At 43.1% G+C, this 20056-nt stretch overlaps 2 protein-coding genes across 2 annotated transcripts; one reads left to right on the top strand and one right to left on the bottom strand.

Annotated features, from left to right (window-relative positions):
- The first annotated feature begins 2389 nt into the window (after positions 1 to 2389).
- On the top strand, positions 2390 to 7362 carry LOC119914584 (mitochondrial import receptor subunit TOM20 homolog). Its single transcript, XM_038733982.1, has 5 exons — positions 2390 to 2636; positions 5682 to 5728; positions 6166 to 6247; positions 6340 to 6482; positions 6773 to 7362. The coding sequence occupies exons 1-5, from the start codon at positions 2513 to 2515 to the stop codon at positions 6815 to 6817; spliced, it is 441 nt and encodes a 146-aa protein (XP_038589910.1). The 5' UTR covers positions 2390 to 2512; the 3' UTR covers positions 6818 to 7362.
- Positions 7363 to 9352: 1990 nt separating this feature from the next.
- Positions 9353 to 19817, bottom strand: LOC119914592 (RNA-binding protein 34-like). The gene is made up of 11 exons (XM_038733991.1): positions 19619 to 19817; positions 17782 to 17935; positions 16727 to 16857; positions 16334 to 16544; positions 15002 to 15061; positions 11576 to 11619; positions 11409 to 11492; positions 11260 to 11323; positions 11130 to 11172; positions 10932 to 11050; positions 9353 to 9998 (listed from the first exon to the last, which is right to left on the bottom strand). Exons 1-11 carry the CDS (start codon positions 19639 to 19641, stop codon positions 9657 to 9659), a joined length of 1275 nt encoding a protein of 424 aa, XP_038589919.1. The 5' UTR covers positions 19642 to 19817; the 3' UTR covers positions 9353 to 9656.
- Positions 19818 to 20056: the final 239 nt, after the last annotated feature.

Below are 20056 nucleotides of genomic sequence, written 5' to 3' on the forward strand. Positions count from 1 at the left end.
GACGAGCCTCGAAAGACTGATTATACGTCTGTTCTGTCAAAGCACCAAAAGATTCACACACTTTGCAAGTAAGTACACAGTGTACTAACGGAATATATGAACTACAGAAGTGGAACTTCACAATATTAGTGTTAGTGGTAACTAAGCGTTAATAAGATATTAGATATGTCCACCTAAATAGATTTTTTTGTTGAGACGGTTCAGTGGTGTGCTTATATTTTTTATTATTATTTATCCTGTTAAGTGAAATACTTTTCCTAGATATGCTGCCTTCAAGCAGGCAGGGTCTAAATCCCTTCAAGCAGCTCAGAGCAAAATGTCCTTACTCAACAAAAATGTACTCTTCTCATTCTCAAGGTCTAAAACTCAAACTGGTCCTCACAAAGTTTGCACACACACTCTTAATTGGTGTGCTGCTGCCCTCAGGCGGCAGAAATCCATCAATCATTTTGGAACTGAACCATCATGCATTTGTAGAAAATAAAATAGAATACATTATTCAACAGTTAAAGTAATTTTTAAATTTTTGAAAAATTAAGAACACTTTACAAACTTTTTTGGGTCGCAAATAAATTTTAAAAAGGTGGTGGAGTTTTGGTGCTTTCAAACCAACCGCAAATTTTCTCAATGCGAGTACATTCACTGCAAGTGTTCACAAACAGCGTGAGAAGGCGATTTTAACGCGATAACGTGAATAAACACAATTTGCCATTACTACAACTGTATGAACCCAAAGTAAACATTTTGCAGTGATTAAATAGCAATAAACGGATTAAACTGATGCCGAAATAACTACAACATGATGCAGATTTGTTAAACATGTGAATTTATGCTTTGTCAGGTCTGTTAGCAGGACAGCAGGACAACAACTTCTAAAATGTTTCTTTTCTGAATGGAGTTTGGATCGATCAGGGCTATGGGTCACAGTAAAGTACAATGATAGCTGGAATAAAGTTACAGACACATGTTTTCTGACCTCATCAGGTAGTTCAACCTCCTTGCTTTCTTTTCTCCAAGTAATGTCCAGTTTTGTCCGTTTTTTCTATAAATATGAAGTCGGAGTCCGACAGAGCTAACAGCACTAACAACAACAGTGGAACCGGCTGTGCACAGGAGCTAGCTGCTGAGAAGCTCCAGTGAAGATAACGTTGTAATCCCAAAAACTAAAGTAAAAGCTAATTTAATAAAAGCAGTTAACGCCGAGCTCCTCCCGCGAGTAATTGGTGTAGTTGTCAGAGCAGAATCATTTATTTGTCCAAAGGTTGCAGCGCTGCTCCCAGTTCCTCTCCCCCAAGTTTGAGTTGAAAATATTCAACTCAGGCGAATTCCTTCGCGTTGCCATCGCTTTGCGCCGCCCGACAGGAAATTACGGCTCTATGCGTCTTTGCATTGACTTTGTATGTAAACTCACCGCCATGAACGCTCGCTTCGCTTTTGGTCTGAAAGCACCATTAAGCTTCATTGGGGGTCTGTTAGATTCATCATTTGTAAAAGTCCTGGCTACAGCTCTGGCTAGACCATTACCATTTAATTCAGTACATTTCATCTTTGTTAGTATTATCCATGTAAAAACTCTCCATATTGAATCATATGTCATTTGAAAGCTTGTTTTCTAGAGCACAATGTTAGCTAGTCCATATATCAGATATCTACAAGAGACGTGATAGTCATTTTTATGCTAAGTGTGTTTCTATAGTGTTGGCTTTTCCTCGACCTTGAAAGCAGTTGGATCATCATGACTTTACGCACAGTTTCTTATAACAATAAAGACATATACATATAACTGGAAAAACAGGGTCCATCACACATATGAGTGGTAGATTTTGAATAAATTCATGAGAAAACAATTGTTTGATAAACATGTGACTCTTAACAATGTGCTGGAAAAATGGATTTGTTTGATATGCAAACAAGCACATATTTAATGAGGAAATACCTTATTTCCATATTGAAAAAACATGTCTTTTAAAGCTTCCATTAATGTTTACTTTCAGCTCCTGAAGTTTCATTGTGTTTTGAGTAAAGGTGAAAAAAAAGCCTGTTTTTAATAATTATTTAACCATTAATCACCAAAGGTTTTGCCATACAGAATACCTTTTCTTGAATGGATGGACACCTAATATAAATAGTTTTAATACACATTAACAACATGCAGAACACTTGAATGAAAATAACTCCAGGCAGCAGGAACACAGCAGTCTCTATTTTAGGAAATAAAGGAAAATGTGTTATTCAGGGTCATATATTTCTACTACTTATTATTGTTGTTTTTAATAAATTAAGCGGTGTTATTTAATTTCTTCAAACGCTTTCCAGCTTCTTTATATTTATTTTCTTCACATTTCCAGTCAGGCATCCTACAGACGGCTACAAGCTGTCAACCGCCGGGGTCCTTCCAGGTCCTTCCTGCCCCGAGCCGCTCCGCCAGCTCCCTCACAAACACCGACCACCGGAGAAGAAACCCGTTCATTTACCCGTTAATCCGCCTCAAACCGACCGGGTCCCGGGAGCCATGATGGGCGGTAAGACCAGCGCGCTGGCCGCCGGGGTGTGCGGGGCTCTGCTCGTCGGTTACTGCATCTATTTCGACAGGAAAAGACGGAGTGACCCCAACTTCAAGAACCGACTGCGAGAACGTGAGTGCTGACCTCTTCTTCCTCACCTTCATCGGGCCTTGGAGCTCCCCGAACCCGGTCCGGTCCGGTCCGGTGTGGTTCGGTTCGCATCGGGTTTGGCTGCCGCTTTAAAAGCTGTCGCGGGATTAGCTTGTCTCAAAGGCTCTGTAGTCAGGCTCGTTCGGCTCTCACGCCGAACTCCATTCAATTATCAGCCGTTTTAAAGTCCTCAATAAATGATCATATAACGTTAACATACTTTACAGTGCATACTTAAGAACGTACACTAGTCCACAAGGTCACAAGGTTTAACTCGGCTTATAGTAACCTAGCAACACCAGTTACAGGAGAATGCCACGTTTTAGCTTTCATCTCAGCTCTTTCCTAATCTTTTAGCGTTAAGCCTAAAAACTATTGATCTGATCTGAGTTTTATTAAAAGAATGAATGAAAATCGACACACTGCTGAAGTGGAAATGTCATTGCTGTTAGATGACATATGCCAAACTGAAGAGATACTCCTAAATATGGTTCAAGTACCTCACGTCGTTTTTTGGTATCCACCTTGTAGATATTAGCAAGGTCATGTTAAACTAATTTTTCAATGGAGTTCGGTCTGACTTTCTTAAATCTGACCCTGCTTCATCAACTGTGAGCAGGATGCATTGCTTTGTTAACCTGCAAGTTTTTGGTGTCAGTTTTGAACTCCAATACGTATTAAACACTTTCAGGGTGCTCTCACATAATTTTCCCTTAGCCTTCTAAGACAGAGTAGTGAATGTTCATTGATTGAATTAATTAATTCTCAGCATGGATGGCATGCCCCTTTTGAAGTATCACCTTTTCTAGCAGCTGCTGTCCACATCGAGTTTTATTGAATAAGTAATCGATAAACTGTTGAAGTGGAAATTTCATTGGAGTAAGATAAGGTATGACAAATTGAAGAGAATACTTATAAATATTGTTAAAATACTTCACGTCCTATTCTATCTGGTATTCACCTTGTAGATATTAGCAAGGTCATGTTAAACTGATGGGTTTTTCAATGGAGTTTGGTCTGACTGTTATTTTTCTTAAATCCTATTTATCCAGGATGGCTTTGCGAACTGCAGTCACACACATCGCCCTGATCACAACCCGAGCCCCGGTGTAAAATTATAGTTACTAAGTAAACTAAATTCTGATGTTAATACTTCTGCTAATCAGAATAATAATCCTTAACTTGGGTACTTCACCTTTGGAGGCTGCAGACCTGCACCACTCTTCCTGTTATTTAGGTTATTTGTTATTAGCTGGGCCTTCAGCCAAATGGAGATTATGGCGTTACTCAGGGAATGTGAAGGTTCAGCCTTTTTGGTCAGGACCTGCAAACTTCGGAACAAGTTATTATATTCAGTCAGTTTCTAAAAGGGTTAATAATTTTTAAAAGTAGGTTCCACTTATTGAGCTGTGTTTTCACTGTCAATCATTAAACCTTTCCAGTCACAGACAGCAGGTGGTTCTTTAACAGGAAGAGACTTTCGTCTTGGTGGCGATATTGTAACGCAGTATTATTAGACAAACAGAACCGGTGTAAATACAAAAATTTTTAGTTTGTAAAAGATGATTTCATTCAATAACCTCTTAACATTCCAATAGCCCGTGTAGAAAGGTTTAGCAAGTATTTTAATGGCCAGCAGGTGCTCTGAATGATCCCAGTCAAGCAGAAGAGTAGTGGAGAGTCACACAAACTAATGAGAAAAATAAATTAAAATAGCAGGAAATACATAGACTGCTACACCCTGTGTGAAAAACCTCATAAACAACTGGTTGGGCCGCCCTTGTGGCGGCAACTGCAATCAAGCATTGCCAATACCTGGCGCTTCCACATCGCTGTGGAGGAGTTTTGGCCCACTCTTCTCTACAGAATTTTAATTCAGCCATGCTGGAGGGTTTGAGCATGAACGGCCTGTTTAACTTTTTTTTTTTTTTTTGTGGACTTGCTGGTGCGTTTTGAATCATTGTCCTGCCAGACAGAACCCAAGTGCGCTTCAGCTTGAGGTCACCAACAGATGGCCGGACATTCTCCTTCAGGATTTCTTGGTAGACAGCAGGATTCATGGTTCCATTTACCACAGCAAGTCTTCCAGGTCCTGAAGCAGCCGTAGACCATCACGCTACCGCCACCATATTTTACTGTTGCTGTGACGTTCCTTTTCTGAAACGCTGTTACTTTTACACAAGATGTAATGAGACACACACCTTCCAAAAAGTTTTGTCTCGTCAGTCCACAAAATATTGTGCCAAAAGTCCTGTTTTGGTAAATGTGAGATGAGCCTTTAGTTATTTTTGCTCCGCAGTGGTTTTCTCCTTGGAACCATTTCTGCACTTCTTGTTGATGAGCACTGACCTTAACTGAGGAAAGTGAGGCCTGCAGTTCTTCAGATGATCTTCTGGATGAGTTGTTGATGCGCTCTTGGAATCATTTGAGTAAGTCTGCCTCTCCTGGGAAGGTTCACCTGTTCTCCATTTGTGGATAAAGGCTCTCCCCGTGGTTCGCTGGAGACCCAAAGCCTTAGAAATAGCTTTGTAACCCTTTCAGACTGACTGATGTCAACGACTTTGTTTCTCATCTGTTCTTGAATTCCTTTAGATTGTTGGATGATGTGTTGCTTTTTGAGATCTTTTCGCCTGCTTCACTTTTTCAGCCAGGTGATATTTAAGTGATTTCTGGCAGTAATCAGGCCTGGATATGGCTGGTGTGAAACTAAATCCAGCTTACCAAAAATGTTGGTTAATCATAGTTTGTGGTTTGGCAATTACTTTTTCACACAGACCCAGGTAGGGTTGGATAGCTTTTTACTGGACCAAACAATTAATTGATTAATCTAGAAAATAACCGACAGATTAATTTATAATGTAGATACTGGTTAGTTGCAGCCCTGCTGTATCTGCAGAGACACCATGGTACAGTAAGTTTAAAGGAAAAGTAAAATCCACAGCAGAAACAGGTTTGTAGATTTTCGATGTGTGCTGCAGCTGTTTCCTGCTGTAATTTACACTGTTTGTTTTTGTGTTTCTGTCGCAGGGAGGAGAAAGCAGAAGGCAGCCAAAGAGAGGGCTGGCATGGCAAAGGTGAGACCAGTCTCTGAACACTTCAGCGAAGCAATCACCTGTCAATCAATTCACAACAAATCAGTGTGCTGCACAGGGGTAGCGACGCAACTAAGGATTATTTTCGTAGCAGACTAATCTGTTAATTACATATTCAACTAGTCACAATTATGTTTGTGACCCCCTAACCCTAATTAAACCATTTAACTAATTAAATATCTTTCAAGTGAATTACTGATCTCCAACACACAGCCTAACAAGCTAACGTTAGCATTAAGTGAATATTCAGAATGAACACCAGGATCAAGCTGCTTTTTTCTAGCTTCTCATTGGATGGTGGCGTTTGATGGAGGTTTCTGAGATGAGCTGAGTGGCTCCTTGCTCCCAGCATGCAGCTGAAAAACCAGAGAGCAGACGTGTCAGATGTACTTCCTGTGACTAAATGTTGTGTCCTGCAGCTCCCGGACCTGAAGGACGCTGAGGCGGTGCAGAAGTTCTTCCTGGAGGAGATCCAACTGGGGGAGGAGCTGCTGGCTCAGGGTAACACCTCCACACAGTCTGATGTTCCAGGTCAGAGTCCTTACGCTGGTCTCTGTGGGGTCTCTAAGAGTCTTGTGTGTTTGGCTCCACAGGAGACTATGAGAAAGGTGTGGACCACCTGACCAACGCCATCGCAGTGTGCGGTCAACCTCAGCAGCTGCTGCAGGTGCTGCAGCAGACTCTGCCGCCGCCCGTCTTCCAGATGCTGCTCACCAAACTGCCCAGCATCAGCCAGGTAACCTTGTCCCCCGATCCTTTATTTAGATCCACATCAGCTCCCTAACTGGTCCAGGATCAGCCTGGTTGTCCTGATTTCCCCCGTAACTGCTCCAGGATCAGTCAAGTAGCCCCTCCCCCCACACCTCTCTAAGTAGTCCAGAATCAGCTGTGTAGCCTCCCCATCTCCCTATCTGGTCTAAGGTGATCCAGGTAGCCACCATCTTCACCCTGGTTGGTTACTCCCACCATTCACTCTGTCATGTGTTCATTATCTGAGCTCTGAGTGTTTGTCTTCTGCTCCTGCAGCGGATCGTGAACGCACAGAGTCTGAGCGAGGACGATATAGAATGAGAGGGTCGACAGGAAATAACCCCATCCTCCTCCCCCTCTTCATCATCCCCCCTCTTCCTCTCTACGACCTGCCAACACCTCGGCCTCCATCACTCCGGCCGACGTCCATCACTTCCCATCAAGGCGTCCTGAAGGGAATCAGTTTTCTATCCCTGCTTCAGCCAGTGTTTGTTTCTAACTGAAATTACCCGTTCTGGGGTATTAAGGGTCTCTCGAGAAACACAAGCGCCCGTCCCTGTTCCCCCGCCATCAGCTTTGTACTAATTGACCGGACCGGTGGTTGTTGACGACGTGAATCGGCTTCTTCCGCTCCAGGTTTCCACCGTGTCCGAACCGTCTTCGTGGTCGTTATATCACAATAGGAAGTTAGAGGAAGCTTCTGTCGGCGCCGACGCTTCACAGTATTTATTGTTTTGTTATCAGTCGTCTTTCTGTTTCGCTCTTGACCTGGAAACACTTTCGGAAAGTGATGAAATGTTCTGTTCGTCTTAAAGAGGACGGCCCTCTTTAGGACAAAATAAATAAATAAGAATGTGAAGAAAGTACGAGGTTGTCTTTTGAGTTTATTTTACTTGTAGTCTGGGGCTGGATCAACAGGTACGGTGAAAACCTGCTGGACAGCAACTAAGTATATTTATTCAAATATTATTTTGAGGTACTTGACTTGAGTATTTTCTTCTTCTACTCCACCACATCTCAGATATTGTAATTTTTAACTTCACTATCTGAAAGCTTCAGTTACTTTACAAATTAAAATGTTTACACACAAACACATGAAGAGTTTATAAACTACGGTCTTTTGTTATAATATACAGTACAGCTGAAACGAAACTATTGATGGTTTAAGTCGTTTTTCATGTAAAAACATTTCATGGCTCAAGCTTTGCTGCTTTAATTTATTTTAATGTTGAGCTTTGTGCTGTTGGTTAGACAAAGCGAGCACTATCAAGGCGTCACTTTGGGCTCTGGGTAACTGACAGCATTTCTCAACAACTACTGTAAAATCCTGCTTTTACATTTATACAAAATAATGCATGCATGTAATAATAATCTAACATAGCAAATTGGTCACACTTTACAGCATTGAGGACTTTTAATACCTTAAGTACATTTACCTTACAAACATTTACTTATCTAGCCATATTTACAATGCAGTATTTTTACACGGTGGTATTGGTACTAAAGGATCTGAATACTTCGCCCAACACTGTGACTTTGAGCCAAGCAACACTTTGTACCAGAGGCGGGAGCAAGTCACAAGTGTGTCGTGCCAACGACAATTGTCTTCCTCTCACCGGTCTCCACAGTGGGGCCCCCGAGGCTTGGTGCTAGGGCCCCTTCTCTTCTCAATTTACACCATGTCACTGGAGCCGACGATTTGCAGCTCTACCTATCCTTTCCGCCAGGCGATCCCACCGTCTCGGATCACGGACTGTCTCTCGGACATATCTGCATGGATGAAGGCTCGCCACCTTCAAATAAACCTCTCTAAGACTGAACTCTTGGTCATTCCAGCCAAGCAATCTATCCACCATAACATCACACTACAAATTGACTCCTCAACCATCACTCCAACCAAGGTGGTGAGAAACTTGGGTGTCATGATTGATGACCAGCTGTCCTTCTCAGACCATGTTGCTGCTGTCTCTCTGTCATGCCGCTTTGCTTTATACAACATAAGGAAAATGAGGCCCTACCTCACTCAGTACGCCACCCAGCTTCTGGTAGGTTGGTTCAAGTCAAAAGGCTGAAGTCCAAGTGAAGTCACGAGCCATTGGTGTTAAAATCAAAGTCAAAGTCTTTTTTTGATTTTAAGTCTAAAGTCATCATATTTGTGACTTGAGTCAAAGTTACGTGCCAGTTTTTCCAGGCGGCGCAATCATTTTGATCAGAACTTAAGCAAAGATTATACTTTGAGTACGAGAGGGGCCATGTGAGGGAAAAAACCATCAGGTCATCAGAGTGGGTACGCGTAGGCTCTGCGCAGACGTCCCTGTGCCTCCCGTTTTTCATGACTGCGCTGACCGTCTTCACCACCAGCGCACCAACCAATCTACTGCCCATGTGTCCGCCAAGCTGACTCCACAAATAGTCGACGTCCGCTCCAGAGTATAGTCGAGGTGTTAGATGTTGGTGTCAGTGTCAATACAGGTTTACTATAACTGATGTGATGACATTTTGGGTGAGGTGTGTGTATTTGCTGCCTTGCAGAGTGATACCGCGTCTGGATGGTGAATATGAAGGGGCAGCCAGGAAACAGTTAGCTTAGCTTAGTATGAAGGCTAAGCAGGTAAAACTGCTCACCTGGCTCTGTCTGAAGTTTAAAAACACACCTGCCAACACCTCTACAGCTGAGCAACACAAACGGAGCTGATCACTCAGCACCAGGTTTTATGTCAATCTACTGAGAGACATGACCCCAACACATGAATTTGGTTCAAATGTGTTGATTTGCATTCAGACAGATTATACAAAATGACTTAGATGATGTGATTTCCCAACACTACCATCTTCATAGAATAAATTCTGACAGCATTAAAGATAAGGTTTTATTTGGACACAACAACAGGAGACGACATTACAAAAGTTAAACTTGATCAGCTGGGTTACAGAGATTAATCTTGGTCAGTTTGTAGAACTTTTGTTCCCCTTCTGTATTAGAGAAGTTAAAACTGACTTGACAATGTCCGGAGAGTAAAACTAAGAACCTCCTTTTAAGATCTGGAACATGGGCCGATGTTCTTCACGTTCTAGATAACTGGAAGAATCCTCAGTGCAAAAGCTGGATCACTGCGGATCACAAAGAGTCCTGGAGCCCTTTTTATTTGGATCAGAGACGTCAGATGTGAACCTTCTTCTTCGGCTTCACTTTCTTCTTCAGTCCTTTCTTCTTCGCCTTCTTGGTCGGATCCACCATCTCGCCTGTGAAGGACGTTGAGCTTTTGCTCGACCTCTGCTGGTTTCCAGAGAATTTCTGTTGAGACTTGAAACCTCCCCGACCGCCTCCTCTCTCCCGCCCCTGGCCCCTCATTGGGCCCTTCATGGGGCCCCTGCCGGTCCTCCCTGCGCTGTCAGTTTTTGTCTTCTGCTTCTCCTTCTTCACCGACCTCTTCACCCGGATGGACCTGCCCTCCAGTTTGGAGCCGTCCAGTTTCAGAGCCAGCTGCACCGAGTCGGCGCTCTGCGACAAGAAGACAAACCACCACAAACCGTTTAGAATTCATCTCCACCCTTCAAATAAAAACCACGTACAAAAGGTCAGTCAGAAAACATTCTTTACGCACTCACCATACAGATACCTAACTGACAAGTCTACACGCCATATGGACATTTCTTATATTCATAGACAGATGTTTCTAGTTCCTGTCTCATATGGACGCATGGTCAAGACCCGTCGGCTTCAGTTTCAAACACTGGGATCGCTGTAGCGCCATGCATTTGCATTTCTTTATTTAGCTATTTAGCTGTACATGTCAGAGGTCGCACGGGTTTGGGGTTAAGTGTCTTGCTCAGGGACACATTGGTGTTTCACAGTGGATTTGAACCCGGGTCTCTCACATCAAAGACATGTGTCTTATCCACTCCCCCATCACCTCCCACCATAGATCAACGCACTGGGAAACGCCCTTAGAGTCACTTTTGAACGCTAAAGGTAGGTGTAGGATATTTAACAGGGAAGTCTGAGTAAGGAGGCGGTTAAGTTACTAAGTTGCGTTACTTAACTTAGTGAAGTTTACTGACATATGTAGTTATTTTAACCCAAACCATGCTCTTCCCCTAAACTTAACCAAATAGCTTTGTTTTACAATGATAACAAATAACATTTGTTTTGAAAGTCTAACCGAATGTTGCATACTTGACCATGGAGCCCTAAAAACACGCCAACCGGTCTTGACCAAGCGTCTATACGCGATGAGTCGGGAGTGTGATTATATAACCTGCATGGTTTTAATATCATGTGACTTGGTGACGTAAGTCAGCGCTGCCAGGGTGATCCAGCAGTGTCAGCTCGTTAGCGTGCCAAATGGAAACGTGACTGTCTCTGGTTTGGGCGTGATAATCTGGAGGTCAGAGGTCAAGGTGAAGAGGTGCGCAGCGTTTGAAGTCGTCCTACCTCAAACAGGACATAGCCGAATCCTTTTCCCAGTCCAGAGTTCTGGTCTCGCACCAGTCGTACAGCCTCCACTGCGCCACATTCCTCAAAATGGCGGCGAAAAGCCAGTTCATTTATCTCTAAACACACAGAGGGTTAACGTCAGCACACAGCGACAAACACTCACAGTCCGTCATCAGCGTTAAGACTGCGGCTCACCGAAGGAGAGGTTCCCCACGAAGACGGAGCGCTTGTGATCGTGCTGCAAGACAAGAACCAGGTCCCCACATGAATATTACACAACTCTTTTCAGCAGATTTAAAATACCGATCACCGTGACCATGCTTACCGATGAGTTGTCCGTCACTCTGTCCACCCGGATGTGAAAGTCTCTCTCGATCTCCATGCCGTTCCTGTCAGGAGGGACAAACAGAAGCTTGTTGGTGGTTAGATAAACACGACGGCGTGTTCATGGACATCGGTGAACGAGCGGCTGACCTCTCTAACGCCCTGGCCACTCCTTCCTCGTCTTTAAACACCACATAGGCGTTCATGCTCTGCTTTTTGGGATGAACTTTGCGTCTGTGAAGCAAAAAAACAAAAGCTTGTTTAAGTAAAGAGAAGATCAGAGTTGAAGTTTTGGAAATGTTGGACTGGAAACTTACTGTATCGCTGCGACTTTGCGCGACATGGCGGGATCCTCTCTGACCTGCAGGGAGCAAACACATCACGTGACCGTTAGATGAGCTGATGAGGACAGGACGCAGTTACAAAACTCTGAATGCATTTAAGTGAATGAGAAAACCTGCAAAACCTTTTTCAGCATGTCAGAGTCCATGAAGTAAATACGTGCAATAAAATGCAGGAAACAAGAAAGGTGTAGTAGCCTGTACTGGACTCAAGGTTTGCACCGCCCCAACGCTTTAACGTTTTAAATCACTGTTAAAAACGCATTTCCTTCGAGTTAAGTTTGTTATTATTCCTTATTTTATTGCTGTACTTTTACTCTGTGAGTAGTGTGTTGTTGTTGTATTTAACCTGTGAAGCACCTTGGCCAACCTTGGTTGTTTTAAGTGTGCTATATAAATAAAATTGATATTGCAATGTTCTTACAGACAACATTTAAACTGCCACACTTCACAGGAAACCAACAGTCAACAAACCAGAACACCACTTGTTTTGTTGTCCTTCAAGTGAATGTGCTATACATGTCAGAGGTCGCACGCCTCTGGAGGAACTAGGGGTTAAGTGTCTAACTCTAAACATTCATAAAACAGCTACTTTGCATCATTTGTCACCATTGATGAACCCCACAAAGAATGTCTCAGTTTTAAACAGTACTTGGAGGTGCATGCAGTTCAACACCAGACCTTCTGTTGTTCAAGTCAGCTGTTTTCCACGTTCTTTCCACAGCTGGAAGTTTTGTTTTTATTGTGTCACAGTCTAAGATGCAAAGAACATTGTCGTCCGTTGTAAACTCTGTGTGACCAACCAGCTTTCAACCACAAACATTTCTACATCTGATTTACTGAAGCATCTAAAGCAGCACAGCAACATCAGAATCAGAATCAGCTTTATTGCCAGGTATGTGTACATACATTACTCGTACAAAAATACCATAACACAATAATAATAAAATCAGACACAAAGTACAGTATAGACAACACTAATATACACACTATGAACAAAACAATATAGACATATTGACAAATAGTGCAGTGAGAGAGTGCAAAGGATGCAAGAGTAAACTATTATTCTCATTATGTACATGTTGAAGGTGGATATGATATACAGGTACACATACATGTACACAGTGTGATGGAGCATAGTGCAAAGGATGCTGGAAATAATAAACAAGACCTATGACCTTATGACCTGAGGTAGGTGTATTGGTATATAGTATATACAATATGACATAGTATGAACAGCGCTGAAATAGAGAATGGTGAATAAATAAATAATTGTAAATAAATAAATAAAAGTAGAAACCAGTAAACAGGTGCTGATTAGAGACAGAGTTACTGGGTTATTGCACAGGAGTTGTTCCTGACACTGTGAGTCAGAAATCAGCTTTTCATCAGAGTGATGGCTTGTGGGAAGAAACTGTTCCTGAGTCTGTTGGTTTTGGCGTACAGTGCTCTGTAGCGCCTACCAGAGGGGAGAAGTTTGAACAGGTTGTGTCCGGGGTGAGATGGATCTGCAGTAATGTTTCCTGCCCGTTTCCTGACTCTGGAAATGTATAAGTCCTGAATGGAGGGCAGGTTGGCACCGATTATTTTTTCTGCAGTCCTGATTGTCCGTTGTAGTCTGCTCCTGTCCTCCAAACCAGACAGTGATGGAGGTGCAGAGAACAGACTGGATGATGGCTGTGTAGAACTGGATCAGCAGCTCCTTAGGCAGGTTGAGCTTCCTGAGCTGACGCAGGAAGTACGTCCTCTGCTGGGCCTTCTTCATGATGGTGTCAGTGTTGGGTTCCTACTTCAGGTCCTGGGATATAGTGGAACCCAGAAACCTGAAGGATTCCACAGCAGACACAGGGCTGTTGAGTATGGTGATGGGGGCAGAGTTGGGGGGGCTCCTCCTGAAGTCCACAATCATCTCCACAGTTTTGAGCATGTTAAGCTCCAGGTTGTTCTGACCGCACCAGAGAGCCAGCTGATCGACCTCCCGTCTGTTGGCCCGACTCATCACCGTCCCAGATGAGGCCAATGACCGTTGTGTCGTCAGCGAACTTCAGGAGTTTGACAGATGGGTCTCTTGAGGTGCAGTCGTTGGTGTAGAGGGAGAAGAGCAGTGGGGAGAGCACATACCCCTGGGGGGCGCCAGTGCTGATACGGGTGCTGGATGTGATGTTTCCCAGCCTCACCTGCTGACTCCTGTCAGTCAGGAGGAGGCTGGCACAGTGAGCTGGGTGAATTTGGTGCTGAGGATGTCCGGGATGAGAGGGCAGAGGGGGAAGGTGACTGTTTGAAGATGGTGTTGGAGTGGGGGAGAGGTGTGACAAACCTACAGTAGAAACCATTCAGCTCGTCTGCCAGTCGTTGAGTACCAGCAGTGTTGGGGGATGGTCTCTTGTAAGTTTGTGAGTGTTGCAGGGTCGTTGGCTGAAAAGCTGTTATTTAGCTTTTCAGCGTAGCACCTCTTTGCAGCTTTGACCTCTTTAGTCAGAGTGTTCCTGGCCTGGTTGTACAGGACTCTGTCCCCACTTCTGAAGGCCTCTTCCTTGGTCTGACGAATCTGCGAACGTTTGATGTTCTGATAAAACTCTGAATACTGCTTTGATAAATGTGCAGAAAAACAGGAGTCCGAAAGTCGGGGGTGCTGTATATCCAGAGCCTTTACAGGACAGCATCACCTGGTCTGAGGGGCTGCAGTGTTTTCAGTTTGACTCTTGTTGTTCCAGTAAAGTGGATTCATTTGTAAAATGAGCTGCTGAACACGCTGTCCGTCACTTTTTAAGGTTGGGGATAGTGGATAGAGATAGAGAGCGGGTTGCCCGTTAATTGAAAAGTCGGCGGTCCAATCCCCAGCTCCTTCAGGCTCCATGTCGAAGTGTCCTTGGGCAAGATACTGAACCCCGAATTGCCCCTAGCAGCTGTTCCACCAGTGTATGAATGTGTATGACTGGTGAATGCAGATGTAGTGTAAAAGCGCTTTGAGTGGTCGAAAAGACTAGAAAGGCGCTATACAAGTACAGAGCATCTGATAGTAATAGAGTTATGTAATGACTTTTATCACTCAGTAATAAGTAAAGTAATATTATGACTTTTATTTTAGACTAATAAGTAAAAATAACTTATTACAATTCCTCAGTAACTTGCCCGACACTGTTTCTGAGGGAACTGTTCCGGTGGCGACGAAGCCAATACGTTTGCTTGATGATAGCTAACTCTTTTCCCTCTTCAGTAACTACTAGTAACAAACAATCCTGAGAACAAAATGTCAGGGAGGATAAATGGATCGGTTCAGAGAAACCGTAAGAAGCTCTGAGAGCTGTTCAGACTGATTCACCCTGGCATTCTCCCCCCTTTGCTCATGTGCTGTTCAGAACCAGACTGTTTTCTGGGATGTTTGTGTGTTGTATTTTTTACCACAGAGCGAAACCGGATGGACTCGATGGGTCCTTTATCCCTGAAGAGGCTCTGCAGGGTCTGGGAAGAAGAAGCAAACAAAACAACGTGTTGCTGAAAAATCCAGGAAATAACAAATCAAACGTTTTAAAGTCAGCTGTGAGGGCTGAGCTGAGGGAGACTGAGTCGATATCACAGCGCTTTCATTTGCCGAAAGAAATCCTGGTTGGATACAAGTTCATTAAGGACTTTAACAGCTTTGCTGTCCTTTTTTTGTAGCTGTATGTTACCCGTTTCTGTGTCTGAACATTGAGAGCAACATAAAGCCAAAGTCATATCTGGCCAACAAAACTGATTCTGATTTATGATCAGGCATCAATGTCAGGACAGAGACAGCGATCTTAAGAACTAATAGATTTTAAAACTGAATGTCGTGTAGAAAGAGGTTTTCTAATCAAGGCTGCCTTTACACCGATACTACTGTGCAACTGCAGAGCACCGCGGCGTTCTCGACGCAGAACTATAAATTGTCTTTTAAGGGTGCTTTCACACCTGCCTTGTTTAGTTCAGTTGAATGGCACTAGAGTTCGTTTCCCCCTCTGTGCGGGTCGTTTGGCAGGTGTGAACGCAGCAGTCGCACTCGGGTGCGCAACAAAAGCGAACCATTCAAACCACCACCCCTTTCAAACGAACTCTGGTGTGGTTCGTTTGTGGTGTGAAAGCAAACGAACCAACCACTGGATTTTATGATAGCAGACATGTGATAGGAGCATTATTTCCAAAGCTAAGCCACCTCTAATAAATCCATCTGCTGACGAAATGTGTTCGATCTTATAATTGATCTTTATAAGCCATGCTGTGTTTATGAAAATCATCTGGTAACGTATACTTGTCAGCTGATTATTGGGTTAATATCTGTTAAGCAGACCCTCATCAGTTCAGCTCTCTCTCTAACACGCTGCCAGGACATTTTTCTGTTTGTAGATGAAAGACGTCCAGACGCACAGAAAACCCAGGGAGTGGAATCATCTTCCTTTTTGTTGCTGCAGTGACTTTGTTGTGCTTATTCTTTTCGGTCTGAGTAATTCTTTCTACCTGCCAGGCTGTGATAAATGACTCAATTAACTGATTCTGATTGATTTCTGTTCATTAGTTTTCTTTAACAACTACTCAATGAATTGTTTCAGCGCGAAGATCTCTGCTCAGCCGCGTGGTTTTTTCTCCCATCAGAAATCAAACTCTAAACACTGACGTCTTCACTAATTAAAGAAATGATTTTCAGTGAGGAAAGAAGAGATAAGAAGAGCGGCTGAGGTTCTTTGTGGTAATTGATCCTTTAAATTCTCTCTGTACCTTCTTGGTGCAGCCGACGGGCAGGTTGCCTACGAACACCGTCCTCTTCCTCTTCATCACCTCCACCACTTTTCTGGCTTTCAGCTTCTGTCTCTTCAACACCCACTGCTCCACGTCGTTTCTCTCTTCGTCCGGTTCCGGAGCTTTCCTCTTCTTCTTCGCCGGCTTGTCTCCTAGCTCGTCCTCGTCTGCGTTCTGTAAACTGCTCTCTCTGAAATCAGCGAACAGAACGAGGATGGAGAGAGAGATGAGGGGAGAGGAAGTGATGTACAGTATTACGTACTGATGCAAAGAAGAAATAACAGGGGGAAGAGAAGGAAACAGAATAAGGAGGAAAGAAAAGAAGTGAAAGCTCATCCTAACAGGACAGCTGCGTGGATTCATAACGTCCACCTGTTTTCCAGCTTCTGGTCGGCTTCGGATTTCTCCTTCAGCGCCTTCTTCTTCTTCTTCTGACTGAGTTGACCTGTGGCGTCTGGAGTTTCCTTCTGCAGCTCCTTTTCTTCTGAGCTCTTCTGAACAGGCTGCAGCAACAAAAACACAACCAGCCACACAGGACACGGTAACGTTTAAACAGTAAACCTGCTGATCACACCAGCAGTGAACCTTTCTCCTAACGAGTCCGGTGTCCATTGTTGTCCAGAAACTATTAAACCCATCAGTGCGCCTCTCTGCAGCACCGGGTCACATGTTCCTTCATCACCATGAACACACACTGTAGTTTATTCTGACCCTGTCCCACACACTGTCCTGCTGCCCCAAATAAGAAGAATCTTTATTTAAGTGCTTTCACACGTGCAAAGACAATAAAACAGATAACAAGAGCCACAGTTCAAGTAAGAAGACACTAAATAAATTAAAATACAGTTAAAATCAGGGAAGGCTCTCCAATAAAAGTCTGTTTTAAGAAGAGATTAAAAAGAGTTCACTGACTCCCCCGCCCTGATTTCCTCAGGCAGGCTGTTCCAGAGCCTCGGGGCCCCGTCTGCAAACTGTCCGGGCAAGGGCTGGGGCGTATGGGACTAAAAGGTCAGAGATAAACCAGGGCGAGCTTTAAAAGTGATCAATAACAGTGTAAAGTCTATTCTACTGGGAGTCTTTGTTCTGGTTCTGCAGCCTGGCAGCTGAGTTCTGGACAGTCTGGATTCTGGAGCAGTTTGAAAAGGCTGCTGCAGTAATCCAGGCGAGACGAAGGCGTGTAAAATCGTCTCAGTGTCCTTAAACGTTAACATTACCAAAAGTTTTGATATATTTCTAAGAAGTTAAAAACACAAGCTTTGCGATGTGCTGCTCAGAACTTCAATGACTGTCCCACAAGAGCTCCACATGTGGATTCATCCGCCGCTGAAAGTAGTCCCCAGCAGATGCTCTGTTCCCTCCTGTCTGTCTGATACGGCGAGCAGCTGCTTTTCAAAAAGGTAAACTATATGTACTCGTGTGTGCTTTACCTCGGGTGCAGGCCGAAACAGAACAGGTGCAGCCGGTGCAGCGGTGCTGAATAAAGCCGACAGCGATCCGGAGGCTGCCTTTTTCTTCTTGAACAGACTTCCTGACACCTGACCGACCACGTAGTCAGCTGACTGTCCCGGCGACGCCTCCTCACTGAGGACAGAAACACAGAGATGAAGGAGGAACAGCAGCCAGACAACACGACAGCGCTGCTAAACTAAAGAGGCTCAGAGATCATTATTTTAAACAAGTGCATGAGAAAATATTCTGTTCATGCCTTCTCAGCGGTGGCCCCGAGACTGTGGGATGAACGTCCCTTGGTGATCAGATCGTCTCCCACCACAGAAAGTCTGTTGTCTTTGAGTCTGTTTAGGGACACTGGTGTTTAATCTCTTATTTTTAACCGTCTTGTTTTTCTGTCTATTTGTTTTGTGTTATAAATTGATTGGCCTGTTTATGTTTTATTATTTATAGATAACTTCAGCACTGCACTTGTTGTTTTTGAATGTGCTTTATAAATAAAATTGATTGTCCCAGTTTACCCCTTTATTCTTGTGTGTCCCTCCCTTCAGGAGGGCGTCTCCCGCTCGCCAGGCCGTGGTCGGGTTCTTAACTAACTTGCCTGATTAACTAAAGGTTAAAGAAAGAAAAGTGAGCAAGGCTCAGTTCCCACCCAGCGGAGTGGTCCCTGAAGGCCTCGTGTTTGCTGTGTTCCTATTTAAAGCCTTAAAAGTGGGACCCTTATTTTATTTTTACCCTTGAAGCCGAAGCGTACTTGGAGTTTATTCTTAAATAAATAATTGCGTGTTTAATAAAATCATAGGACCCCAGCTCTTTCCTGCCATCGGGGGCCTCAGCAGGTCATTCTGCAATTTCAAAAATTTGATGTTTGATGAAATTAACTTTTACTACTTTGTGTCCAGAGGTGGATGAAGTACTCAAATCCTTTACTTAAGTAAAAGTACTGGTACGTCACTGTAAAAATACTACTAAAGTAAAAGTATGTCCAGGTATAATCAGGAAAATGTGCTTAAAGTATTAAATAAGTACTCACCGCAGAATGAAAAATGTGCCTGTTATATTACTCACAGCATTAGATTATCACTCAGGCCTTAATGTAAAAGCAGGATTTTCTGATATTTTTTAAAATTAATCTGCTGATTATTTTCTCCATTAATAGACTGTAAATATTCTGAAAATAGTTAGAAATGTTGTCATGGTTACTAAGAGCCCAAAGTGATGCCTCGTTCTGTCAGTCTAAACCTCAAACTTATTTAAAATGTATTAAAATAATCAGAATCAGATTTATTGCCAGGGACGTTTTCACATAGGACTTTGCCTTGGTATAAATTGGTGCTTATAGTAAAAGAATAATATATAGAAATCTAAATATTTCAACAGGTAAAGCAGCTAAATATAATGTTTTACACGATCATCAAATTAGTTGCCAACTACATTTCTTTTAGTCAACCAGTCCTGTCAGCTGTTCTTGTATAAACTGTAGGAGTTTTCATTTATAACTAAACATCATATTTTATAAACTCTTCATGTGTTTTGTGTGTAGAAATGTGACTTTGTAAAGTACCTGAAGCTGAAGTAAACTTCTGCTGATTGAGGTCAGTCGTTTACAGTAACGTGTGTGATGCTTTGTGACTTTCCAGTGTGTTTAATAAGGAACACTGTTCTATATATAATATGGATTTAAAACAGTTTAATTAAATCTAAATGATCCTCTGCGTGCTTTCTGTCAGACTGCTGCTTTAAGTTGTTTAAATGAATCTGTGATTAGAGAAATAACGCAGTTTGTCTTTAATCTAATAAAATGTGTAAACAAACCTCTGCGGAAGTTTCTTCTTCATGGTTTCTCCCCGCGCTGCTCCAACGCTGACTTCCGGTTTGTTATTTGTATTGAAACACTTAATTTCTCAGGTTAATTTAAACATTTAGACTCATTTCTACGAATTAAACTGCGATAACGTGAGAGTTAAAACACGTTCTCCTCCGCAGCAAACAGCCGTCCTACAGCGAATGGCTTCCTGAAGGGAACCCGGACCCTGCAGGCACAAAGGTTCCTCTTCTTTTTAGAGCGATTAACGTTGAGTTTTTAACGGTTTAGTCGTAAATACAAAGTCAAATGTAAAACAGAGAATATTGTGCTGACCAGAGAGATCACAAAAGCCCTTATTCAAGTGATTAGGGCCTTATTGTACACACCATGGTAGCTGTAGCCTACATAGACTTTTCACAGTGTCACTTTTCAGAGAGGAAATGTAA

Source organism: Micropterus salmoides, unplaced genomic scaffold (assembly GCF_014851395.1).
Source record: "Micropterus salmoides isolate LMB-PRFRI ecotype aquatic unplaced genomic scaffold, ASM1485139v1 Ms_hic_scaffold_1, whole genome shotgun sequence".
Taxonomy (NCBI): Eukaryota; Metazoa; Chordata; class Actinopteri; order Centrarchiformes; family Centrarchidae; genus Micropterus; species Micropterus salmoides.